This window comes from Microcaecilia unicolor, chromosome 6 (genome assembly GCF_901765095.1).
Source record: "Microcaecilia unicolor chromosome 6, aMicUni1.1, whole genome shotgun sequence".
In the NCBI taxonomy this organism is placed as follows: Eukaryota; Metazoa; Chordata; class Amphibia; order Gymnophiona; family Siphonopidae; genus Microcaecilia; species Microcaecilia unicolor.
The window spans coordinates 72,535,440-72,563,176 of record NC_044036.1 but is presented as its reverse complement, the minus strand read 5'-3'; the positions used below and the strand labels follow the sequence as shown (position 1 = coordinate 72,563,176).

Sequence of the window (27,737 nt, the reverse complement as noted above, 5' to 3'; positions counted from 1 at the left end):
TGGCAATGACCCCTTTATGACTTTGTCTCACATTAGACTATAAAACCTGATGTCTTGGAGTAGAAAACTGCATGTACTAAGCTTACAAATTTAGCAAATAAGAAGTTCAAGAGCAGCCTGATACATTTTTGTAACAGCTGGTCGGAGTATTCTTTTTTGTTTTTCACTGCTGTCCACTTGTTGTTCAGGGCTATATTATATAGTGTTTTTTAAAATAACTTTTTATTTAACTTGACAGACAACAAAGAAAAAGTTTATACTGCAAAGCACATATAGGCCATACTATTCACCAGGCAAACCAATACATCCATCACCACAGATCAAACTATCCCCTACTATGCAAGCATCATCGTGAGAGGGAGGAAAGAGGGCACTGCAATCTGGGTACCTCCAATATTTGGACCAAATTTAATCATATTCGTCACTTTCAGCAAGTAGGATAGCTTCTCTATTAAGGTAATCTCCACTACTTTTCCGTATCAGTGAACGAAAGATGGGAATGGGGAACGGGACTTGATATACCGGCTTTCTGTGTTTTTTGTAACTACATTCAAAGCGGTTTACATATTATATACAGGTACTTATTTGTACCTGGGGCAATGGAGGGTTAAGTGCCTTGCCCAGAGTCACAAGGAATCAAACCCAGTTCCCCAGGATCAAAGTCTGCTGTACTAACCACTAGGCTACTCCTCCACTCCTGGGATGGGCTCACCTTACAGAAAGTAACAATGGTATGCTGTGCCACACTGTCTGAATGAGATGACCTCCTAATTCCCATTCCCCCTGTAATTGCACATCCATGCACTGTCCTGGAAGGCAAAATAATGGAGTAAACTGCTTTTCCACAGTTATTTCAGTCTCTGTGTACCTGTTTCCCAAAAGATGTCAACATAGGGCAGAAGTTTTCAACCCAGTCCTCGGGGCACACCCAGCCAGTCGGGGTTTTCAGGATATCCCCATTAAATTCATTGGGTATATACTATACTGTACTCTACTACAGGAGTTTTCTTTTCTGCTGTTATTCCTAATGGATTCAAAGTGGTTTACATTTTTTAAGAATACTCCAATAATAAGGAAGAAAGATAAACATAAAAAAATTAACAAAAACCAAAGCAAATTTTAAAATCCAAACAGAACTATAAAATGAAGCAAAATTATTGTTCAAATAAGTTTTTTCAACATTTTCCTAAAAGAAAAATAGGAGGTTGCAAGCCTTAATTCCGAGGGAAGCTTATTCCATATTCTAGCCCCAGTGAATGGAAAAGAGGCCTTAAGAACAGATTTGAACCGAATATACCTGGAGGGAATATAAACAATGAGAAGAGATTTCCAAACTTTAGAAGAATGGACGAGGGTCTGGCAGTTAAAATTTAATTCATACAATCCAGAAACCTTTCTAAACTTTCTCTTTATTTTTTAAATATTTTTTTATTTATGCGTGTAGTGCTCAGAAACTGGGTGTGTCTTACCGAACTGACTAGCAGTTCTATCTTGAGTCATACCCTACCAGCCATCATAGCACTAATGCATAGAACGAGAGGACATGAAATGAGATTGAAGGGGGGCAGACTCAAGAAAAATATCAGGAAGTATTTTTTCACGGAGAGAGTAGTGGATGCTTGGAATGCCCTCCCCCGGGAGGTGGTGGAAATGAAAACGGTAACGGAATTCAAACATGCGTGGGATAAGCATAAAGGAATCCTGTGCCGAAGGAATGGATCCTCAGGAGCTTAGTCGGGATCGGGAGGCGGGGCTGGTGGTTGGGAGGCAGGGATAGTGCTGGACAGACTTGTACGGTCTGTACCAGAGCCGGTGGTTGGGAGGCAGGGCTGATGGTTGGGAGGTGAGGATAGTGCTGGGCAGACTTATACGGTCTGTGCCAGAGCCGGTGGTTGGGAGGAGGGGATAGTGCTGGGCAGACTTATATGGTCTGTGCCCTGAAGAGCACAGGTACAAATCAAAGTAGGGTATACACAAAAAGCAGCAAATATGAGTTATCTTGTTGGGCAGACTGGATGGACCGGGCAGGTCTTTTTCTGCCGTCATCTACTATGTTACCTATAGCATTTAGGCAAGTGTTAGTTGCTATATGTTTAGCACAATATGGTTTATCAATGAGACAATGCGGGTCCACATCCACTAGTGAGTGAATTGATGCCACCCATGGGCCTGATGGAAACCTCCAGACCGTAGCTCCTGTAAAGTTATAGAAAAAGTCTCCTGCCTTCAGGTCTCAATCTACTCTCTCAGCCATAGCCAGGATGGCTCCAAGAGACTGCCTTCTTAGCTTAGTTGGTAAGTAGGGAACTGTTTTAAATTCCTTGCATCTTTGGCAGTAAAGTGAGTTAAAAAAAAAAAAAAAAACTTCTGCATCCTGCAGGGAGGAAATGGTCACATTTGCCCCTTTCTTAGTTTGGCATTATGTACCGTAGTCTGCAGAACCCGATGAAGATAGAATTGCCATTTCACCTCCCTGTATTATATCCTCATTTTGTCCAATTTGGGACTTAAGTCTGCAAATACCATCACTTTACTAAACCTGTACAGTAGATCTTTATTCTTGTGCACATACTGTAACACCAATTCCCTATAGCAATAGTTGAGAAATTTGCACAAACTAGTTTGTGGTCAACTTGTCTTCTCAGGAGGATGCTACAGAGGCACCTAGTGGGCCCTCTTGGTGGTCAGATCTGCTGGCTAGGGAGGTCCGTGAAGATCTCACAGCGCCTGCTCGCCTTCAATTTGCTCAACTTCATTTTCTCTGGGATCCCAACTAAGTGCAATTTGTTTCTGCAAGAATGGCCCTCCAGATCTTCCAGTTTCATAAAGCTCTCTTTTAATGCCGTCTGGGTGTCTGTAAACTCCCCGTGGAGCTCCCTGAGTTTATCCTCCACTTGTGCTATCCTGAATTCTGCACAATCAAAGCATCCTATGGCTTCTGGCAGGTCATATCAGAGCCCCATTTAGCAGGATCAGATTATTATTAATGTCGGTACTACCAGATTTTACTGCCTTAAGAACCATGTCCAGTATTGCGTTCATGATGCGACAGTGTCCTTGCCCTGTCCGCATTCTTTACTGGTTTGGGTACACCACTGTGCATTCCAATACAGTGGGCTGCCATGCTCCTTTACTTTCTTTCATAAGTCAAAAAGCCCCTATGTACGTACGTATATATGTATGTATATGTGTGTGTATATATATATATATAATTCCATTTTTGAAATAGATTTGTAAAAGGACACCTATTTTATGTAGCTAGATAGATAGATAGATATAAATAAAATAGGGAGGTTTTGACCTATGAAAGATAAGTAGGCTTAGGAGGCAGTAAGGAGCTTACCAGCCTCTGAGGTCTTTACCTCCTTTTAGATATAACTTCAGCTTTTTGTGTTAATCTTACTGTTGTATATGATCATAGGCCCAGTTCAGATTTATGTGGTTGTCTGTTTCAGTTGCTTTGACTGGAAAAGTCCAAATGGGCTTGCTGTGTTAATGGTCTGGCTTTTCTATGGAGTAAAAGCCATTTTGATCGTTATCTGCCATCATTTGCCATGTTATGTGGCCAGATGGTTTCAAGTGCATTTTTGTACTTACCTGTAAAAGCTGGTACCTTGCATTGTGACCACAAATATCATGTAACACAACTCCAAAAGAAAACCCACATCCTGTGTATTTAACTTTCGAAGAGGGCAGGGATTGCTGCTTGTTTCAGTGTTTCCTTTACTTAGTTTTTAAGTCTCTTTTTTTCAATCCAGTTAGAAGTTACCTTTCTTTCAATTGTAAGTTATTTTGTATCTGAATTTGAGACAAAAAAATATCACCACAAGCTGTGTTACTTAGGGGCCCTTTTATTAAAGCTTAGTGCACGCTAACAGAATTAGTGCACGTTAAATGCTAAGAAGCCCATAGGTATAAAATGGGCTTCATATCATTAATGCATGCTGATTCCATTAGCGTATATTAAGCTTTATTAAAGGCCCTTTAATTATTAAGGAAAAATGTAAAATTGATGATTTAAAAGTATTGTTGCTTCTTAAAGAGAAAAAATTAGTCCCCCTTCCCCTGTCCAATTAATCTGTGTCCTAATCTGAAGGAGTTAGCCACAATATGCCCTATTCTGCTCCAGTTGTTTTCACATATGTTACCAAATGTAAAACTCCAAGTACTTCAGAATACTAAAAGCCCTAGACTTAGGTACTGAAGCAACAATATGTAAATGAAAAGAAGAGCCAAACACCAATGAAATAAAAAAATGGATTTTGTGTTCTTACCAGTCTATCAGTGATACAGCTATTCCTTTTATTTTGCCTGTTTTGGAATACTGATTCTTTTTGTTTGTTTTTAAAGTGACCAGTGCTGCCAAACAGCCTATAGGGACTTGTGCAGGCTGCGTAAGACTCCCAGCCTCTCCAAATTTTAAAGGCGATCCAGAACTCATCTCTCAGACCGTTTTTAGAAGAAATTACTTCATGATAATAATATTTGATCGATGCGTGGAATATGTCATAGTTATGATCCCATATAAAACAGTGGTTCTCAACCTAGTTCCAAGGGCACATCAAACCAGTCACATTTTCAGGATTCCCACAATAAATATGCATGAAAGAGATTTGAATGCACCGCTTCCATTGTATGCAGATTTATTTAATGCCTATTTATTATGGATATCCTAAAAACCTAACTGACTGGGATGAGAGCCACTGCCATTAAAAAAAAAAATCACTGCTTGGCACACTTGAAGAAACTCTAAAATGGAGTAAGCTCTAGATGATAGATAATGCAGAAATTTTCCTGCATGGTTACCAGAGGGTCAATACTGTTTTATTATGATATAGCAATGCAGAAAAGGTTTCAGTGTGGGTATTAACTCGTGTATAAACTCTGACTGCACCCAATATTACTTTCAAACCAGAACAAGGTATTGCGTTATTTGCATTTACAATATAAAGTGGTCACCCATTTGCTCCCCTCTTTCAAAATAATGTCTAGCAAGGCTACCTTGGACAGCTAGAACATCATGCAAATTCAAATGACTGTTTCTTCCATTAAACCAAGTCAAAGTTTTCCAAACTCTGTCACTTGAATGATTCAAAAAATAATAATAATAAACATTATATAATTTTTTAAAATTATTATTATTTTTTGAATCATTCAAGTGTTATATCCTATAACAGTTCAAAAAAAGAATGAAATTCATCCCTTAAGACATGTACACATGTTTTTCTTTCAACTGTGTCATATACAAGTTGGCCACCTCAGGAACCATTGTTGTGTCCAGGGGCTGTACTCTGTATGTGTAAGTAAAAAAAAAAAAAAAAAAAAATCACCATGAAATCCACACAAATCCATGCAAGCCCCCCATGTGGGGGATCTGGTGAAATCATGAGCACCGACATGATTTTTTGGTGCTTCCAATAGAAGAATGTTGAGATATAAATATTTAATATGCAGAGAAACCAAGTTTCTCTTCCTCCTCCATCCCAGTAAAGTTTTTCAAAATAACTAACGTCTTTCACAGAGGATATGGCCAGTGGTTTAAATTTGTCTAAGAAATTTGTCCACAAAAGTAGATAATTGTTCTAAAATGGAGTGGAGGGTTAACCTAATGGTTTGTGCCATGGGCTGAGAACCTGTGGAACTGGTTTAGATTCCCACTGTAGCTCCTTGTGACTCTGGGCAAGTACAAAAACTTAGATTGTGAGCCCACTAGGGAAAGAGAGAGTACCTGCATAAAATAAATGGTATATCAGAAAGTGGTATATCAAATCCCATTATCCTTACCTTTACCCCTTACATGATGGCAGAAACTATAGGACACTCAGGTGGCACTTCAGTAGATTTAAGGATTTTAGGGATCATTTAAATAACGGCGCTCTTAAGGTATCCAGCCCCTCAGAATGAAGATTTTTTTTCTATGAACATCATGTGGCATACCTTTTCTACTACAGTTTTGATTTTCTGTTAGGATCACAGTACAATTTCCTATAACATGAGGACACCTGAAGCAGTCATTGGGTCTCTCATGTTTATAAATTTATTATTTATTTGTAACACTTATACCCCGCACTTTCCCACTTGCTAGCAGATTCAATGCGGCTTACATAGTACATCAAGTTTACAAAGTGAATAGAATGAATACAGCTGTAATATAATGAATGAAGAGGTGGTCATTTGGATGTGGGTAGGTGAGAAGGGCAAGGGAGGAGATGGTAGAAGTAGGGGAGAGGGCGGCAGGTGTGTAATAGGATTATCAAGTAGTTTAGTATGGGAGAATGTGTAGGGAGGGCTCCCGCTCAAAGAACGAATCGAGTTCAAGATTTGCACAACTGTACACAAAATCATTCATGCAGAGGCACCTCTATATATGCTAAACCTAATGGACTTACCGCCCAGAAACGCCAAAAGATCGGCCCGCAAATTCCTCAATCTGAACTTCCCCAGCTGCAAAGGAATGAAATACAAACAGGCCTATGCTACTACCTTTGCGTACAAAAGCACACAGTTATGGAACGCATTACCTATGGCCCTGAAATCCATGGACAACCTACCCAGCTTTCGCAAATCCTTGAAGACACAAATAAAGCTTAAAAATAAAACCCTTCAGGATCTAAATCATTCCCTACACAAATACATCAAAAACACCTCCCATATGACGTTAACTTACACATCTCCACCTAAATCACCTCAAACTTCAGCTTGTTAGTGACAGTATATAAGATCATGTAATGTACATAAGAACATGTAATGACTGATTCATAACACCACTCTGTAAGCCACATTGAGCCTGCAAAAAGGTGGGATAATATGGGGTACAAATACAATAAATAATAATAAAATAATAATAATGTGCTTGGAAAGGATTAAATAGGGGAGCATATTCAAGGTTCTGTCATCATAGTCTAATTCGGGTAGCGTAAAGATTAAGTCAGGTCATTTGTGTAGGCTTGCTTGAAGAGGTAGGTTTTTAACAGCTTCCGGAAGGGCAGATGGTCATTGACTATTCAAATGGATCTTGGTAAGGCATTCCAGAGTTGGCTGCCTATGTCTGAAAAGTTGGATGCGTAATATGTTTTGTACTTAAGACCTTTGCAATTGGGACGATGTAAATTGAAATAAGTTCAAGAAGATTTAGAGTCGTTTCTGGTTGGAAATCAATCAGATTGTGCATGTAGCCAGGGGCTTCTCCGTAGATAATCTTGTGAATTAGCGTGTGGATTTCGAAGTATATTTGTTCAGTAATAGGAAGCCAATGGAGCTTTTCACGGAGAGGTTTTGCACTTTCAAATCGCGACTTACCAAAAATAAGTCTGGCTGCCGTGTTTTGGGCGGTTTGAAGTTTTTTCAGGATTTGGGTCTTGCAACCAATGAAAACACTATTGCAATAGTCAACGTGGGTAAGTACAGTGGATTGAACCAAGTTGTGGGAAGTTTTTAGGGGAAGATATGATTTCATGCGTTCCAGCATCCACATCATATTGAACATTTTCTTTGTTGTTGCTTTTGCGTGATATTCTAGAGTTGTGGTTGTCTAATACTACTCCTAAAATTTTTAGGTTGTCTGATATGGGAATAGTGACGTCTGGGGTGATGAGTGTAGTTGGGATGAGTGTAGAGTACTGGGATGAAAGGATTAGACATTGTGTTTTCTCCTTATTCAATATCATCTTAAAAGCATTGGCCCAAGAGGCTAAGATGTTCATTCCATTGATTATTTTATCGGAGATTTCTGCTAAGTTGGATTTGAAGGGGATGACTATAGTGACGTCATCTGCATAAATGAAGGGATTGAGTCCAAATTTAGATAGGGACTTGGCCAGAGGGGTCTTCATAAGGTTGAAGAGGATTGGGGATAGAGGCGATCCTTGGGTACTGTGCATTTTGATGCCCAGGGAGACGAGATAGATGAGGTTGATTTGACTCAATAGGATCTTGTGGTGATGAAGCCTTTTATCCATTTAATGATGTTTCTGCCGATCCCTAGTTTATCCAGTAATTTTGTAAGAATATCATGATTTACCATGTCAAATGTGCTAGACAAGTCGAACTGCAGAAGGAGGATGTTGTTTCCAAATGGTATTTCATGTTTGAATTTGGATATTAAGGTGAGCAATACCGTTTCCGTGCTGTGGGCAGGTCGAAAGCCCGTTGCGACTCATGAAGGATGGAAAATTTTTGTATGAAATCGTTGAGTTGGGAGGTTACTCTGTTGATTAGTAGAGGGATGGAGGCCACAGGGCAGTAATTGGTGATGTCATCTACAGGTTTCTTGATGTTTTTTGGTATTGGTGTGAGTAGTATGTCACCATGTTCGGCGGGGAAGGATTCATGTTGAAGGAGGAAATTTAAGTGAGTGGTGAGGTCTGTAATGAAGCATGTTGATGCGTTTTCCATTAGGTAGTTAGGGCATGGGTCAAGGTGGCAATGAGATTTAGAGAGTTTGGATATTGCTGTGGAAATTTCCTCAGTGGTAAGAAGGGTGAAGTTTGTCCAGGAGCAATCAGCCGGAATTTCGTCCGTGTCTGGGTCCAGTTCGTCAAGAAAGCTATCAATACTGGCATCGTCTTGGGGGATTGTGTTGCATAGATTAATGATTTTGTCTTTGAAATAATTAGCTAGTTCTTTGGCAGATGGGACAATTTGAGGATGATGTTGTGATTGGGTTAGTATTGAGAAGATTTTTTATAAGTTGATATTGTTTTCTAATGTCTGTTCCAGTGGCTGTAATCTTCCTTGTATAATAGGATCTTTTGGCTTGTTTAATGGCCTTCTTATATATTTTTTGTGTCCGTTTCCATGCATTGAAGGTGAGGTTGTGTTTTGGTTTACTCCAAACTTTTTCAATTTTCCTGGTTTGTGGCTTGAGGTTTTTTAATATGTCGTTCAACCACGGAGAAGGGTTGCTTCTAGGTAACGTTTTGGAGTGTAAATGAGCTATTTCATCCAGAATGAGTTTGCACCTGTTGTTCCATTCTGTGAGGAAATGATTTGAATTTGGATGTGTTGACCAATCATTATAGATTTGGTGCCAGAAGGTATTCTTGTCGATCCGTCCTCTGGTGTTGATTGTTAAGGGTTCTCGTGTTATAGCCTGATCCTTTTTACGCCAGTATAAAGATAGGGTTGTTTTGTGGTGGTCAGACCAAGGTGAAGCAGACCAGTGAATGTCTGATATGAGGAAGGTTTGGTTTGAAGAGTGTTTGTAGGAGATGATATCAATTGACTGGCCTTTAATGTGAGTAGGTTGCATTGGGGGTAGGTTAAAGTCACATAATTAAAGGAAGTCAATACATTCTCGAGTATGGACAGATTTAGAGTCTTCAAGATGAAGGTTCAAGTCGCCAATTAATATATTGGAGACGTAAACGCATGCGTTAGATATAAAGTCCATGAATATAGTTTGGCTATTGTTCCAGTTGTTGGGAGGCTTGTAAAACAGTATGCAGGTTAGGTGGTCACATAGTATGGAATTATGAAGTTTAATTGAAGCAATTTCGATTTGTGGTGAGAAGGACTCTGATATAGGTTCTACGGAGAAGTTAGATCTGTGGATAAGTGATATACCTCCACCTCTTTTTCCGTTCTAGGCCAATTTGATATTTTATAACCAGGGGGACATAAGTCAAGTATGATGGGATCTTTTGAATCACGGACCCAGGTTTCTGTGATGAAGAGTAGGTCAAGGTTGTCTGATGTAATCCAGTCTGTGATAGTTTCTGCTTTAACTGCTGATCTAGCGTTGATGTATCCTACTTGGACGGACAGATGTGGATCTGTAGTCGAAAATGAAGTGCAGATTTTGATAAGTTCTCTCGTTTTAGGTGTTTTAGCTTTAGATGAGATTGTTCCTGATTTTGAGGATGATTGCCTAGATGTTGGTGGGTTTCTGTGGTTGTTTCTGGTCCGTGGGGATGTGATATATTTGGGTGTTCTTATGTGATGTTGAAGAACTGGTATAATGTTGATTTCCGTTGGGGGGATGTTGAGTGTTGCATGGATGATAGCAAGTGAGTGGATGATGATGAGTATTATTATGAGGATCATGTTGGCAGATATTTCTGAGATGGGTAAGGGGCAAGTGTGGGAAGAGACAAGTAGGAGTATGGCGGAAGGGTTGGTTAGGGGTAAATGTGGGGTTGAGAGGGTAGATAAGGTGGGGGTGGATAGTTTTTGTTAATTTGGTAGGGGTGGGGGCATAGGAGAATAGAATTAAAAGGGACGGATGGTCAAGTGTTACTTCGAGTGACATAAGAGTGGTTTGGTCTTGTTAGTCTGAATGTGATGGAGGTATAGGAAGGTCAAGCAAGGACTGTGAGAAAAGAACAGCAAATAGATAGTATATAAGTATATACTATATATACAAATCAGTACAGACAGTGTCGGTATGCAAATGTATACTATACAAACAAATCAGTATCGATTATATATAAGCATATATAAACTTACATAGTACATATAAATCAGAATAGATGATGTCAGAAAACAAACATAAACTGTTGATATAAATCAGTATATAAATTGGTCTGATGGTGGTCAGTGTTCCCACACAAAACTGATGATGGTCAGTGCACCCACATTAACTTAGGATTCAGGTTCAGCAGGCAGGAGTTAGTTCAGTTTAAATGTCCCTGATCTGTATATTTTTGCTCTCCCTGGTTTATTGATCATATAGAGGGGCATAATCAAACGGCGCCAGCGAAATCGATCGCTGGCGATCTATTTTGGCAGCGCCGCAACAGCTGGCTGGAACCGTATTATCAAAAAAGATGGCCGGCCAACTTTTGTTTCGATAATACAGTTGGGGCCGGCCAAATGCCACAGATTGCCGGGTTTGAGATGGCCGACTTTGTTTTTCAGCGATAATGGAAACTGGAACAGGCCATCTCAAACTCGGCCAAATCCAAGGCATTTTGGCCGTGGGAGGGGCCAGCATTCGTAGTGCACTGGTACTTCTGGATGTTTAGATCTTGCTGATCAGTTATGTTATGACTTACTTGTTCAGGAGTGCTGTATTTTGTGATACTGTTTTGAGAAATGTTCAAGAAAGACTTCATACAAATGAAAAAAGTCCCTGCCGTGCATTTTCCCCTTAATGGCCGTCCCTGACGTGAACTTCCCTTAATAGCCGTCTTTCTCTCTGAGAGTGCACTTCTCTTAATGGCCGTCTTTCTTCCTGAACAGGGAAATCAAAAGTTTTTGCACACTGCTTTTTTTGTAGTAACAGTGGGATTTGAACCAGCTACCTATGCATTACAAGACCAGTGATGTAACCACCTGGCCACAGCTCCACTTACTTGGGTGGCCCTCCCTTTTGATTATACCCCTCCAGGTCTCTTTCAGCCACTCACAGACAGCTTAACGCACTGATTGGCTGAGAGAGACCTGAAGGGGTATAATCAAAAGGGAGGGAAAGCCAAGTAAGTGGAGCTGTGGCCAAGTGGTTACATCATGGCTCTTGTAATGCAGAGGTGGCTGGTTCAAATCCCACTGTTACTACTAAAAAAATTGTGAGCAAAAACTGTTTTGATTTCCCTGTTTGGGGAGAAAGACGGCTATTAAGGGAAGTGCACGTCAGGGACGGCCATCAAGGGAAAATGAACGGCAGGGACTTTTTTAATTTGTATGAAGTCTTTCTTGAACATTTCTCAAAACAGTATCACAAAATACAGCACTTCAGAACAAGTAAGTCATAACATAACTGATCAGCAAGATTCTTTTTTTTTTTTTTTTACGAGCTGGCCGACTGGCTTCCCCTCCTAGGAAGGAAATGTTTTAAAGTTTTGTTTTTTGGGTGGGAGGGGGTTGGTGACCACTGGAGGAGTATGGGGAGGTCATCCCCAATTCCTTCCGGTGGTCATCTGGTCAATTTGGGCATCTTTTTGAGACTTGGTCATGAAAATAAATAGACCAAGTAAAACCAGCCAAATGCTCGTCATCGCCGGTTTTCTTTTTTCCATTATCAGCTGAAGCCGGCCATCTCGTAAGCATGCCCACATCCTGCCTTTACTACCCTGCCGACACACCCCCTTGAAGTTTAGCCACCTCCGCGATGGAATGCCGGCGAGTGTGTCCAAAAATCGGCTTTCGATTATACCGATTTGGCCGGTTTTAGGAGATGGCCGGCCATCTCCCAATTTGTGTCAGAAGATGGCTGGCTATCACTTTCGAAAATAAGCTGGATAGTGTGTATTCATGAAGAGATCCTTTATGGCCTGCATCTCTGATTTTGTAAGATTTAAAAACAATTGCCAGAGGTCTGTTCCATAGCTTCCAGTTTGTTCCAAAAGTACAAAGATTAGGGGACATTCAAAGTTACATGTACATAATTTTAGAACAAATAGGAGGAAATATTTTTTCACTCAACAAATAGTTAAAGCTCTGGAACTCTTTGCTGAAGGATGTAGTAACAGTGGTTAGCATATCTGGGTTTAAAAAAGGTTTGGGCAAGTTCCTGGAGGAAAAGTCCATAATCTGCTATTAAGTCAGACATGGGGAAGCTACTGCTTGCCCTGGGATTGGTTGCATGGAATGTTGCCACTATTTGGGTTTCTGCAAGGTACTTGTGACCTGGCTTGGCCGCTGTTGGAAACAGGATACTGGGCTAGATGGACCATTGGTCTGACTCAGGCCCAGATGCACTAAACAAAACGAGCCTTTAATGACCCTTTAATGAACAAAATTTTAACCGTGGCATGCATTAAAGGCCATTTTTTGACGATTCTAGCAGCTAACGAAAACGGAATGCAGATAAGCAAATTGTGCAGAAACCCTATTGTAATGAGATGCACTAACCTTTTCCTATCGCCTTAACGGTGGAAATCGCCGGAAAATTTAATGAGAGGTTGTACCTCTCGTTGGAGCTGCCTGGCTAAAAAGTTAAATGTAAAAACAAAAAACAATCGCGAAGGGGGCAAAAACGTACATCTGGAGCGTCCTTTATTGAAGCCCGAGGTCGCCCCCGCTCCCTCTGCATTAAAATAAAAGGAAAAAAAAGGATCGGGAGGGGGCAAAGGCACTCGTCAGGAGCATCCTGTATGGGGGGGTATGTTTGTGGCATGTGCATAGCAGCCAGCATAACGCTTGGCTGCTCTGCGCATGCTTTACCGGCATGTTTATCGACTGGGATTACACCAGTTTAACGATTCTTTAATGCATTCTACTTTACAATACCGCACCGAAAATGTGCGACTTGGTTTTTTTTAGTGCATTCTTCATTTTTTCAAATTAGATGAGGACTTTTACGTTTTAGATTCTTTTACGTTTGGTTGATGCATCTTGCCCTCAGTATGGCTATTCTTATGTTCTTATGTTAAAGATAAGCCCTCTGATAGTAGCTATATGTGGGTCTAAAGGGCCTCTCTGATAGTAGCTATATGTGAGTCTAAAGGGCCTCTCTGATAGGGTCACACAGTACAATTTCCTATAATGTGAGGCCAACTGAAGCAGTCATTGGGTCTCCCATTTGTAAATGTCCATGATCTGTGTATTTTTTGTCCTCCCTGTCCAGTTGTTTGTTAATCATGTATTGTGTATTCATGGAGAAGTTGTTTATGGCCTGCATCTCTGATTTTGTAAGATTAAAAAAAAATTCCCAGAGGTCTATTCCTTAGCTTCCAGTTCTCAAGACCAGTCCTCTAATAGTAGCTATATGTGGGTCTAAAGGGCTGGATGGACTGAAATATCCTGCATTTTCTCTTGATGGGTAGAAGGAAAAGTTTACTCTGTAACTGACAAAAAAAAAATCTGTACAGTACTGAGGAAGTTGGTGAACACTAAGTTTAAAAGTAAGAATTACAAGCTCTTACTGTGATGCTCTTGTTTAGTTAAAACCAGTCGTATGAAAAATAGAGTGTAAATTAATTCACATTTGTTAAAAGACTGTAATGTATAAAATAAGTATAGTTCAAGAAACAGGGTGTGAAGTATTAAATGAATCCCTAGTTCCCTTAGCACACTTAAGAGGCTAATTCAAATCAGGTGTGTAAATAAGTAACACAGCATTCTATGGAGTGATCTGTATGTCTTCCCTTATTAAGGTCCAAAAGGTTTTGAGATTTTTACCACGTTTAATAGAATAGTTGATGCTCATCTGTTTAAAAGTAGTCTTGTAATCCTGTCCAAACATTTGGGGCTCCATCCATTTGCTGTTGAGCAATCTCTCTACAAACAAAGATATAGTGACTCAACCCAGGAGCAGTCATTCTGCCAAGATCATTTGAAGAGTAAACCGGAAAATCATCCATGAAGTCACAGACTAACATCTGAAGATCAGGCTTCTCTTTCTGTGGCTGATGTGAGGTTGCATGATATTAGTATATTCTAGCTTTATGAGCTATTCTTAGAACTCTTTGCAACCCATGTGGAGACTGTCCACTTTTGACAGACAGGCCAGATCAGTTAGCTTCCAGTTGTCTCTTATCTATAAGTTTTTAAATTTCCCTTGAACTGGTTGTTGCAAATAGCGAAATTCTCTGTCAGCAGGTTCTTGTAATAGACTATTAAATTCAAAAGCAATAGAAATTTGCTTTTCTGGTTTGATGATGACAGGACTAGTATCTTAGTATTCAAACACTGGTATGGTGTGGGCTTGTTTGCAGAAGTTAAGTTTCATAAAGGTGAGGGTAACATGCTAGTTATCAGTTTCTCTCATGTGCAAGTCTAGAGAAAACGTCACATATTTTTTTTTATATCACTCTTTACTTGCATTTTAAACCTCGCGGTGAAGCCAGCCATACGCAAAATAGCCACTCATGTTTTTGAAGCTAGCAAGCTTGTACTGGCGGTGGCGGCAGCAGCGGCATGGAGCAAACCACTCAGCCAGGCCTTCGGGCGATTTTGCATAAAGTGGACTATTTCCATCAGATGTGAAAATTGACTACTATTTGGACTGGCCATATCCTCTCTTATCATGATATGGGATTTATATATTATGTGGACTCAGTGGCCTGATAAACCCTCACCGTAGGAATAAACATTGCAGCCTTTGCCCGTGTGGTTCTATGGAAAATTGGGGGCAGGGGTACTAGATGTTCTATAAACTTAAATATTAAAAAGAAATCTTTAAATTGGAAATGTTACTTTCAGACACTTTTTTTCTGGAATGTATTTTGTCATCAGTTATTGTTCCTAGATTTGTGAGGGCAATAAGCCTTGTGGATGGTGGATTTGGTTTATACCCTAGTAGCCAAATATATGAAGGCCCTCATCTCCTAGACCTTGTTTCGGGTTAGCTTCTTTGTGAAAAGCAGTGAATGTTATTAATGGGGGTGTAGTTTATTAATATCCAGTGCTTTTGCACTGTTATTGTGGAAGATGATTGCAATGCTGTAACCTATATGAACCAATTGAATTTAGTGAGTGTCCACTCATTTGGAGAACTCTTGATAACACAGTAGTCAAGAGATGTTCAGAGAAAGTTTGGAGGAACATCTTAAATAATTTAAAAGTAATGATTTAATAGTAAATATTTGATACAATTTGTTGTTACGTCAGTATACCTTTGAAACACTGCATAGTACGCTGAACAGCTTTCTTTTTTTTCTCCATATAAGCTCCCCAGAAAAAACTACAAATTCTAAAAGTTCACATTTCTACTTTCAAATAGAGATTACTTACAAACTATTAGAAATTTTAAATGCTTGAGGCATCTTTAAATAACTGAATGCTAAAATGAGTAGTTAAGTTAAATGTGGGAATGCAGTGAACATAATCTTTTACTTTCAGTTAATATCTGCAAATGGGTTTTGTGCAGAAGCCAGGATACATTGAATATATTCTCACTACTTCAAGTGTTCTGATAGTGGACTCCTGAATACAGTATTTGCCTCTTGCCAAAAAGAGCATTAGTTTCATACCTGAATATCTACAAAGGAAGTCTGTTAACAGAGATTTGTTACCAATTAAATCTGAAGAAAACCTCAAGGAAGTCATGAATTCCTGGAAAACCTATCTTATGAAATGTATTTGGATGTGCTCTGTCAGCACTGTACCAAGGGCTCTACAAGCAGTGCAGCTGCAGAGGGCACAAAAATTGCTTCTAGCCCAACATTTCCTTTCATTAGCATTGGTGAAGTAAGTATGTGGTGGTGGGGGGGGGGGGGGGGGGTTGAATGGTTGAGTTGCATCACGGCAAGTATAGTTCTGTTCAGTCCTGAGCCTTGTAAACAGTAAGGTAAACAGGGTGTTAAAGCAGATATTAAACATGGCTGAAAATATGCTTTCTTTACCTAGTCATTCTGTGTGTGCTTTGAGGGATAAATGATTTAAAAATGAGAAAAAGTTGATACCTTCAGTGATAGTGTATGTATGACTGCTTTCCGGCCTCCTTTGTGACCAAAAGGAGGACTACACAAACACTCTGTGACCAGCCCCATGGTAGATATGAAGAGGAAATGTAATTAGCAGGAAAGACAGAGTGGAATGTAGCATGTGCCAGATAAACAACAGTAGTAACCTAAAAATGATTCTTGAACTACTGCTATTCAGAAAGTTTATAGTGCTGCTTGACTCCTTAAACAAAACTCTAATACTAGTGAAAGACCACATTTTCGAAAGGACATTCTAGTGAGAACATCCCAAACTAACGTCCATCTCTCATGTATTTTTGAACAGGATACAACCTATTTGAAAATACGTGAGATGGACATCCATGTGCCGGAGACATCTATCATGCGCCTATCAGACATCCATTTTACAAACAAACGACCAAATTTTGAACAGGAAAAACAAGGGATATGGATGTCTGTATAGCAGCATTCTTAGAAAATGGCCACACAGACGACCACCCAGAGCAGAAGGTCAGCCTGTTGGTTAGTGCAGTGGACTGTAAAACAAGGGACCCAGGTTCAAATACCACTTTATCTCATTGTTTTTGTAATTGTGAGCCCTCAAGGAACAGAAAAATGCCTACTGTACCTGAATGCACACCACTTCAATAGCAGCATGCAGCTGTATTACATATTTAAGTATATAAATGTGATCTGCCAAGAACTATGGATTAAGCAGAGTATAATTTTTATAATAAATAGGTACAGAAGGTATTTTTCTGTTTCTGGAGGGCTCACAATTAAAACAACAACAAAACGTTTAATTGGGATTTGAGCCTGGGTCCCTTGATTTACGTTCCATTGCACTAACCACTAGGCTTCTTCTCAGACCTGCTTCCTGCTCTGTTAAGAATGCCCATATAATGCCTGAAGCTGTCCTAATGTGATGGGCAGAAAAAACGTTTTGTTGTGATTGGGTAGACGAACTTGCAGCAATGAGCATTGGCTAGCAAAAATTTTTTTCCTATATCAAATGTGAAGAGGCTTCTGGGCTCTAAAGAGCTCCTGTATAATTACCATTTTTCTGACTTTTTGAAAGGTATCACAGTCTTGAAAGGCTTGAGTTTTATCTAGAAGTAATACACCTTCTAGACTTCTACATGATTCTTTTTCCTGCAAAATGGTGAAGAAATGGTTTTTTTTTTGTTTTGTTGTTTTTTTTTTTTAATGGTTAAAAATTTCTCTGCAGGCGCATAGCGGGATTTTGAATGCTCTTTGAGAGTTGATGGGGATCTCGGTGGGGCGGTTGATGGTTTTTTTTCCCCCTGGGGGGGGGGGGGGGGAAGGCAGTTCTAGATATCCTGAATCTTCTAAATACAGAAGGGTCATAAGAGTACATGCCCTCTGCAGTTTCACATCTGGCTAGCTCAGGATCTGGGTGGTATAAGCTTTTGGGAGTGTGGGGGAGTGGGTTAGGGGGAGGAGAATAATGGTTTATCTAATTTACTTTAAAATGGTGTTTTCTTGTTGGAGTGGATAGTATCACAGTTCTATGGCTCGTTGATGTCTTTTTCTAGTCACCAATAAAAATTGTTTATACATAAATGATTTAAATTTTGGCAACTAACAACTATGATTTTTTTTGTTGCTGAAGGGTTTCCTGCTTGATCAGCCCTAATAGGCTGAAGGAAATCTGATGTTTGTGGGTTTAAGCTATTAAACAAAGGCCTTAACTGATCATACTGTAACTCATTAATACATAATTGTATGCCATCACCAGTAGTCTTTGCAGACAGCATTTGTTCATTAATGGCAACTGGAATGTATATTTAATATTTACATAAGCAAAGAGAAGATGATAAATCCATGAGAAACACAAATGGCATCTCAATATTTTAAGAAAATATATACGATTTAATGTGTTCATTAAGATACCTAATTTTAAGTGTGTACTTCTGAATAATTCAGCTTTTGAAATAAAGTATGCTCAAAATCTTGTTTTTATCTGCTTTCATATACATAGAAAGAAGAGGGTAAATTTCAAGGGCAGCTAAATAAGTCTGACTCCAGCCAATATATCAGAGAGCTTAAAGATCAGATAGCAGAGCTGCATCATGAGGTAAGTGATAACATTCTACAATCTTTGCACACAAGTCTCTTTCCTGTCAGTCTCTGGTGGCAGCAACAAAAGTTCTTATTGAACGTGACTAATTTGATTTGAAATACGAAAATCTACATCCCTTGCAACATTTCTCATGTTTACACTTTTCTTTTTTAATATAATAGCTTGTCAGTGTATAGATTGCTTCTAATCTTAGTTGAATTCTTGGGCTTTATAGAACCAGTATACATTTGCTGAAGAAGCCAGGTTGAGCTCAGGAAAAAATACAGTGCACATACTTCATTATTCCTTTCTTGCAATCAAGTAGAAGAACCACTTTCTGAGTTTCCTATAAGGTTCTTAGTGTTCTTTCAGTAGCTCTAGCTTGCAGTACATGTGCAGATTTGTGGTATTTACCGTTGTGAGGAAAGCACTTTTTTATGATGTATGACTGAGATTGCAAAAAAATGGATAGTTGCCTAATGTCAGTTAAACTGATTTCTTTGTAGCTGAAGTTTTTCTAAAATGGGCACTGAAGCTATGAGATTCTGTCTTTTGTGTTTTCCCAGCAGAGATAGGTATCATAGTGAACTGTGTGTGTGATGGTCACAGTGTTGTTTTTTTTTTTAGGAGATCAAGCTCATAAGAGCTTTGACAATCTTTATTTAAAGCAACAGTGTTCCTTTTATACAACAGAATTAAGTCTTATGGAAAAGAGGATGACAGCTGTCACAATAGTAAGGGTAAAAAAACTTCAGACATCCTTTTTTTTTTTTCCTAAGGTTTTTTTTTTTTTTAAGTTGTAATGGAACAGAGAAAATGGCTTTCAGCTTCGTAATCTCTCTTCCTTCTATTGACTGCTTATTGGTGGTGCTTTCAAAATAATATGGACACATTGGAAAGAGAAGGATGAGTGAGACCAAAAACCCAATCAGCATTTTCTTGGCACTGTTAATTTTGCCACAGCTGCAGTTTTATTTGAAATGTGTGTTAAAATCTCTTAAGAGAATAGAAGCTGACACAACCACTATATGGTGCACAGTTAAGCATGACATCTCTTTGTAGATTTTGTTGCATAATTACTACTTATTCTGAATCTGTAAAAAAAAATATCTACTATAATAAAACGCACCCTCAACGTTCTGAGGACACTGACGTCACTGCAGGCACTCACACACCGGTTTGTAAGTTCATGGTGGTGAAGCCACAACACTCACCATGTCTTCATTCCCCGCCCTCGCATCACACGTGATGACGTCGAGGGCGGAACACGAAAACAAGGCAAATGAACGCACGGGGAGCGTGTTTCCCTACTCCTCCCCTTCCAAGAAATCCCAGCCGACGCCGACGTGCCCATCACCCCAGCCCCTTTCGCCCCATCGCCCCGCCCCTTTCAAGGTACCGCCCCGCCCCCGGTAGCACACTCTTCCCCTCATCACCTTCCCTCCCCCCTGTCACCTTGCCTCCCCTTACGCCACTATCCCTGGTGGTCTAGCGGTACCTGGTCGCTCGGGCAGGAACGAAGGAACCCCCGCTTTCCTGCCCGGAGCGCTGCTGCTAGCTGCCCGGCTGCATCGTGTCTGAGTCCGGCTCTCGGCAATTCAAAATGGCCGCCGAGAGTTGAAGCTGCCTCGCCGCGACCATTTTGAAACGCCGAGAGCCGGACTCCCACACGATGCAGCAAGCCAGCTAGCAACAGTGCTCCGGGCAGGAAAGAGGGGGCTCTTTCTTTCCTGCCCCGACCGAACAGGTACCTCTAGACCACCAGGGAGACTAGCGTAAGGGAAAGGGAAGGGACTCCGTGCCCGCTAGCGCCCGTTTCATCAGAGGCAGAAACGGGCATTTTTTACTAGTTGTCAATAAGAAAAGAATGAATATGACAGACACAAAAGAGGCACCCTTTCAGTTAGTGTCAAGCGGGGCACTTTTGATATGACTTCTAAATCCAAATTGGACATTTTGCTGTAAATGTCCAAAACTCAAGTGGTGTACGTGCCCATTTTTGAACATGGAAAAAGTCTATCTTTTTGTTTAAAAAATTGCTATTTCCTAATGTTTTTAATCATTTTATGCTGGGTGCATTTTTCTTTACATAGTAACATAGTAAATGACGGCAGATAAAGACTTGTACGGTCCATCCAGTCTGCCCAACAAGATAAACTCATTTTACATGGTATGTGATACTTTATACCCGAGTTTGATTTGTCCTTGCCTTTTTCAGGGCACAGACCATAGAAGTCTGCCCAGCACTGTTCTTGTACTAAGTTCTGAAGCTAATGTCAAAACCCCTTAAAATTTACACTCCAGCCCATCCATATCTAGAAGTCTGCCCAGCCCTAGTTTTGCTGCCCAGTTAGCGGCGTCACCACTTAATCTCCGCTAAGATTCTGTGGATCCATTCTTTCTAAACAGGATTCCTTTGTGTTTATCCCATGCATGTTTGAATTCCATTACCATTTTCATTTTCACCACGTGACCATTTTTGAAAAACAAAATGTCCAAGGGAAAAATGTACAAAAACAAGCCATTGGGATGCCTGAGGGGGGGGGGGGGGGCAGCATTCTTAGTAGACTGGCACCACAGACATCCTAGTAGAGCAGTGGGGCACCTTGGGGGGGGGGTGTATTGCAGTAGACTTGACATAAAAGATCCAGATACACATCTCACTGTTACTCCCTTATATTGTATGGTGAGCCCTCCAAAACCCACCAAAAACCTTCTGTACCCAACTGTACATACTATAATATCTCTTATGTCTGCAGGTTTCACTTACATGTGGGTGTACAGTAGGTTTTTGATGGGTTTTTGGAGGGCTCACACTTTCCAGCACAAGTGTAACAGAGTGGGATATGGGCCTGGTTCCCCTTCTCTGCTTATAATGTGTACAGTGCTGCGTACGTCTAGTAGCACTATAGAAATAATTAGTAGTAGTAGTACAGTGCACTGCACTGACAACTAGGCTACTCTACAGTCCTGCATGCTGTTCTGATAAGACTAGCCATAACATCTGAAGCTGTCAGGCTGGTATATACTGTTTATTGGGGGGAGGGGGGTCAGTGACCACTTGGGGAGTAGGGAGGAGTCATGCCTTAATCCCTCCAGTGATCATCTGGTCATTTAGGGCAGTGTTTCTCAAGTCTGGTCCTGGAGTACCCCTTGTCAGTCAGGTTTTCAGGGTATCCACGATGAATATGCATGAAAGATTTGCATATAATGGAGGCAGTGTATGCAAATCAAGTCCATGCATGCTCATTGTGGATATCCTGAAAACCTGACTGGCAAGGGGTACTCCAGGACTGGACTTGGAAAACACTGATTTAGGGTACGTAGTCATTATTGAAACAGGTCCAGACCAAAACATCCAACTTTTAGCCCTGGATGTGTTTGCTTTGTTCCATTGTGACAGACAAATGTCTGTTGTGGGAACACCCAAATCCAGCCCCTGACACATCCCCTTGTGATTTGGATGCACTACAGATGAAGTGCATAGAAAAATGTGTTTTGAAAATAGTGATTTGGAATTTTTGCAAGAAGAACGTCCATCTACCATTTTGTGCCATTTTTTGGATGTTTTTCTGTTTTGAAAATGAGCTCCCAATCCTACTTTAGCAGAAATAACAAGCTTCCAAATATTTCCTGTAACTAGCTAACACTCTTATTTTTATTTTTGGAATTTTCCCACTCTTTTGTGCAGAACTCTACTAGCTGAGAAATATTTTTAGGTCTCTTTGCATATGCACTATATAGTTGAGATGTCTCGACTGATTTTCAGTTCTATTCAAGTCTGAATATTTTGAAGGCCATTTCAAAAATTTTCATCTTTATTTCCTGAAGGTACTTCATAGATGATTTTCAGGTGTGTTTTGGATCGTTGTCTTGCTGAATTATCCATCCTCTCTTCAGCTGCAGTTTCTTCACTGACAGGCTTATTTTCAAAAGAGAAGGGCGCCCACCTTTTGATACAAATCGGGAGATGGGCGTCCTTCTCCCAGGGTTGCCCAAATCGGCATAATCGAAAGCCGATTCTGGGCGTCCTCAACTGCTTTCCGTAGCGGGGACGACCAAAGTTCACGGGGGGGTGTTGGAAGCATAGCGAAGGCGGGACTGGGGCGTGCTTAACACATGGGCGTCCTCGGCTGATAATGGAAAAAAGAAGGGCGTCCCTGACGAACACTCGAGCGACTTTACCTGGTCCTTTTTTTTTTTTTTTTACAACCAAGTTTCAAAAAGGTGCCCTAAATGACCAGATGACCACCAGAGGGAATCGGGGATGACCTCCCCTTACTCTCCCAGTGGTCACTAACCCCCTCCCACCATCAAAAACATTTTTTTTAAATATTTTTTCCAGCCTCTATGCCAGCCTCAAATATCACACCCAGCTCCATGACAGCAGAATGCAGGTCCCTGGAGCAGTTTTAGTGGGTGCAGTGCACTTTAGGCAGGCGGACCCAGGCCCCCCCTACCTGTTACACTTGTGGTGGTAAATGTGAGCCCTTCAAAACCCACCAGAAACTCACTGTACCCACATGTAGGTTCCCCTCTTCACCCTTAAGGGCTATGGTAGTTGTGGGGAGTGGGTTTTTTTTTTTTGGGGGGGGGGTTGGGGGCTCAGCACACAAGGTAAGGGAGATATGCACCTGGGAGCAATTTCTGACGTCCACTGCAGTGCCCCCTAGGGTGCCCAGTTGGTGTCTTGGCATGTCAGGGGGACCAGTGCAGTATGAATGCTGGCTCCTCCCATGACCACATGGCTTGGATTTGGTCATTTCTGAGATGGGTGTCCTCGGTTTCCATTATCGGCGAAAATCGGGGACGACCGTCTCTAAGGACAACCATCTCTAAGGTTGACCTAAATTTTGCGATTTGGGCGTCCCCGACCGTATTATCGAAACAAAAGATGGACGCCCATCTTGTTTCAATAATATGGGTTTCCCCGCTCCTTCGCCGGGACGTCCTGCGAGGACGTCCTCAGGAAAACTTGGGTGCCCCTTTCGATTATGCCCCTCCACAGGACATTAGCTTCTGGTATGTGTTAATATTAATTTGAGTACACATTTCTTTCCCCCTTCTCGGTATTTCCTTTGCCACTGGTTACCACATAACCCCAAAGCATAATAGATGGTACGGTGTCGTTCTTCAAATGCTTCACCCGTTTTTCTCCACGTATGTTTGCTAGGTGTTTGGGTCAAACAGTTCAGTTTTTGTTTGCTCAGTCCAAAATTTTGTTCCAAAAAAAGTTGGTCTGATCACTGTTTTCCTTTACATACTTTAGACAATAGCTTTCATAAAGAAGCCCATGATTTAAGCACTGCTGTACTGTGGACCTATGGACAAGTGCTCCAGTGTTTGCTAAACTTTTCAGCAGGTCATTTGTAGTGATTGTGGGTTCCTTTCTGCACATATGACCAGGTTTGGGCAGTTCTATCAGGTTTCTTGGTCTTCCAGATCTTGCCTTGATTTCAACAATTCCATGTAACTTTCCATTTCTCAAGTGTTTCTGGCAGTTGAAATTGCTAGATGGAAGCGTTTTGGAGAGATTTTTTTTGTATTGCTTTGCCCTACTTTGTAATAGTAAATTATCCTCATTTTCAAATACTCAGAAGGCTGCTTAAATAAAGCTAATGGTTGTTGAAAGTAGACGGAACAGAGTATTTGTTCCACCATGGAATTGTCTTCACCTGACTAACTGAAGACTTAACAAATCATGAAATATTTTGGGCCTTATTAATGGCTTAAAATTAAGCAATCAACTAGAAAAGTGTCCATACTTGTATGCCTTCCACATTTACTTTATTATTAGTTTCAGTCTTTTAAAATTGTCAGTAGTGATTATGGATTTAAATTTGCAGAAAGATGTCATGCAACTTGTCGAGGTTGTGTTTAGCTTCTGTTCACTTAGCGATTCATTGAAATATACAGTTTGACCAGCTATTCCTAAACTTTTGCACACAACTATACATCTTCATTCTCATATTAAAGATTGTCATCTTGGCAACAAGATTTGACTGTGGTACAAACAGAAAGCTCATTTAAGCTATGCTATGATTTAAGGTGATTCTGCTTAATACATCTGGAGCTCAGGCTCTGCCGTATGTGCCAAGAGCTATTCAAGTAGTAACTATAAATTATAGGGCCTTTTCTTGTAAGGGTTCGTATCGTTGAAATAGCTAAAGGATTCGGATGCATTTCATAACATCTTGAGGCTTGGCTTTATGTGGCTGTTTAACTGAGCTTGCATGATATTTATTGATGTTTTATCCGCATTATTATTTTATAAGTGTTGGAAAACGCCTCGTATCCCTCAGGGAATGGCTGTAAAAAATTTTTAAAGAAACAAATGTAGTTTGTTTCCAAAATATTTGTAGGACAGAATCTTTACTGTTTTATTTCAATACATTGATTGTTGATGAGAAATCTAGAAAATGAGCACAAAGTGCCTGCTTTATAGAACTACTCCCTATTATTTACTTGTAGATTACATATGTAAATGACTAGAATAATAGCATTTGTACACATTAGCACACATACATGCTTTATTTTACTTCTGCATATCTAGATGGTTTTCTATATTTGTAGATTCAGCCATTTAACACGTGGCACAGCTGCCAGGTTGTCTGTTTTTGACATAGTTATTGATGGTCCTTGCTAGTTTACTTACAAAGGTATACATCGGCTTTGAGAAGCCAAGACTGCGTAACGTGAGGTGGTAAAAAAAATCCATTATTTAAATGATTTTGAAGGCTTTTTTGATAACATATATTTTTATACTATCACAAAAGTTTCAAACTTCCACCTAAGTCTACATCTGTTTTTACTTGTTGCAAGAATCCCTTGAAAGTGAAAAAAATGTTTTCTTTCTACTACTGGGTACTACTGCATATTAGCATGCTTGAGACTTGAGTGTGAGGTTCAACTATTCTCTTCATCCTTTAACTGGCTGGGACAGGAGCACTGCAGATGTGCCAAATAGAATTCTGTTGGATAGAGTTGTTTCTACCAAGTTGATTGTCAGGGCTTTGTTATAAAGCAGTGGGGCTGAATTTGTTTTTACTCATGACTAGAAAGCACGCATTTTGTAACCTGCTATATACGTATGGGCAAAAAATGACCTCTTGATCAATTTTGATGTCACCCTAATTGTTCTTTTATAAATAAACTTTAGGGAAAATCTTGTCATTTTGAACATGAACTTTGAATGTGTGATACTGGCAATCTGCTATTTTATGACTTTTATTTTTTTGAACATTGCACTGAATCTACATAGACATACTAAATAGCATGTGCGATTTTCAAATATTGAGAGAGTTCATGCTTGTGGCAAAGCTGTTGTAGGATGTAAGTGTGCCTATATCCACAAACACAGTAGTGTTTCTCATAATCAGTTTATCCAATAGAATGTCAAGAGATCATTTCTCTCCCATTTTCTAGTGTCACTCTAAAAAAAAATCTCAGGCCCTAGCAAGAGAACCACATGGCTGCTCAGCTCTACTTTACACATTTTAACATGCTAATTGCTACTACGAATTACACAGAACCAACCCACCAGCACCATCACTATACACATCCCTTCATATCTTGTGATTGTTGTCCATTAATAACCAAAAAGGAGAGAAAGGTTTGGGTTTTTGCACTTTGTTGCTCCACTTCCACTGTTGGAAATAGGACATACTAGTATGCTAGAGTCAGAGTTGGCATCTTTGCAAAGGAAAGTTAATTTCTCCATTGCATAAAAATTTCAGAACCAGTCCAGATACTTGCTATCATAATGTCCTGGGCCAAACCAAATTCTGTTCCCTCTGTGTTACGTATAATCTATGTGCATTTAAACTATCCTCAGGATATGACAATTTGTCTATTTTTCTCTCTCCATCAGCAAGCAGGATGTAAGCATCCACATAAATGGATGCTGTCATCCAGTGTCAGGACAGAGCAGCTTGCTTGGAGCAACTAAAGTTCTGAGCATGTGAGGCCTCTCCTGCATGCAGCTGTCCCTGCAGTCTCCACAGTTTGGGGTTTTTCACTGTGCTGAACGAGCATAAAAGAAAGCCCTCCTTTAACATGTTTTTTTTTTTTCTGAAGAGTATTCTCTTTGCATTTATGGCATTGTGTAGTCTTCTTCATATTCTTTAGTTTAAAAAAAGTGAATAGAAAAAAAAGTGAACCCGCATATGAAGTATTATGTTCAGTTTGGAGACAAAACAATTCAACTTTTATTACACCAATAATAATCAAAAAATGTATATTTAAAAATACTAACACGGCTAACACACCTCTTACTTAAGATGGAAAATACCGCATACAGCCGCATGAAAAAGCAAATGAACAAACTTTTGGAAAAAGAAACAAAATGAAGTCATCTTTACTTTCTGACAACCTGCAAGAAGAAGGACATCATTCCCAAAGGACTGAGGATCAAAAATCCTTTGGCTACTACCTACAACTCTGAATATGCAGAGAAACTCTGCAAACGCACTAGTCAGAAACTTAGAAATGAACTTATACATCAACTCTACAAGAAAAAGAGAATAATACAAACCCAAAGGGATGAAATCGAGAGGAACATGGAGGAACTACATCCACACACCGTATGAGCCAACTTAAAGAGGACCTGCATAACATCCAAGCAGAAAATACATTGCTATCCGCAAAAAAGAAATAAAGCTGTCTTCTCTCCTTTAGAATCACAGGGAGAATAACAGGTTATCCAGGAACATCAACAGCAATGCGGGACCAACATCCCCAAACACCTTGGAGACACCTGAATATACATCTGAGGCCTGTGAAAATCAGAGCCCAAACAAACCAAGGAATACTGATCACACCTTTAGGGATGCAGATCAGATGGGGATAATAAACCTCTCAAACCATGAATTATCACAGCATGAAATCTCTGTGCTCGCCAAAGGACTTCCATTCTGCCCATCCAGCAAACTGGACGAAATCCAACTATACTCAGACCTAGAAGAATTCTTTAGAAAAATGCGCCTGAGAACACATTTCTATAATAAAGGGACCCCCAACAAACCAGAATACAGTCTTAAACGAAAGAACACTTATTTCACCCCACAGGAGGGACAAAACTACAAGCTGGATAATTACATAGAAAGTTTCAGACATAGGGTAAAATCCCAACTTTCCAACAACAAAAGAGAATTCTGTACAATCTTACCCACCAGAAAGAGCGACCATAAGAACTCTACAAGCTAACGAACGCATTACCATCAACCCGCAGACAAAGGAGGTGCAGTGATAATTATGGACACACAAAAATACATTGAAGAAGGACACAGACAGCTCTCAGACAATAAATACTACAGGAAACTAACTGAGGACCCCACACAGGATTATACAAAACAGCTAAAAGACTTTAT

General features: G+C 40.1%; 1 protein-coding gene and 1 long non-coding RNA gene across 2 annotated transcripts in view; one reads left to right on the top strand and one right to left on the bottom strand.

Moving 5' to 3' along the window:
• The window catches only part of EVI5 (ecotropic viral integration site 5), a 330,825-nt gene that overhangs the window by 207,246 nt on the left and 95,842 nt on the right, over positions 1-27,737 (top strand). The window contains 1 exon segment of the mRNA XM_030205945.1: positions 18,289-18,384. Coding sequence (XP_030061805.1) covers positions 18,289-18,384 — 96 coding nt within the window.
• On the bottom strand, positions 5,950-27,626 carry LOC115471954. Its single transcript, XR_003942450.1, has 3 exons — positions 27,508-27,626; positions 17,409-17,413; positions 5,950-5,961 (listed from the first exon to the last, which is right to left on the bottom strand). It is a non-coding gene; the product is annotated as an uncharacterized LOC115471954 (long non-coding RNA).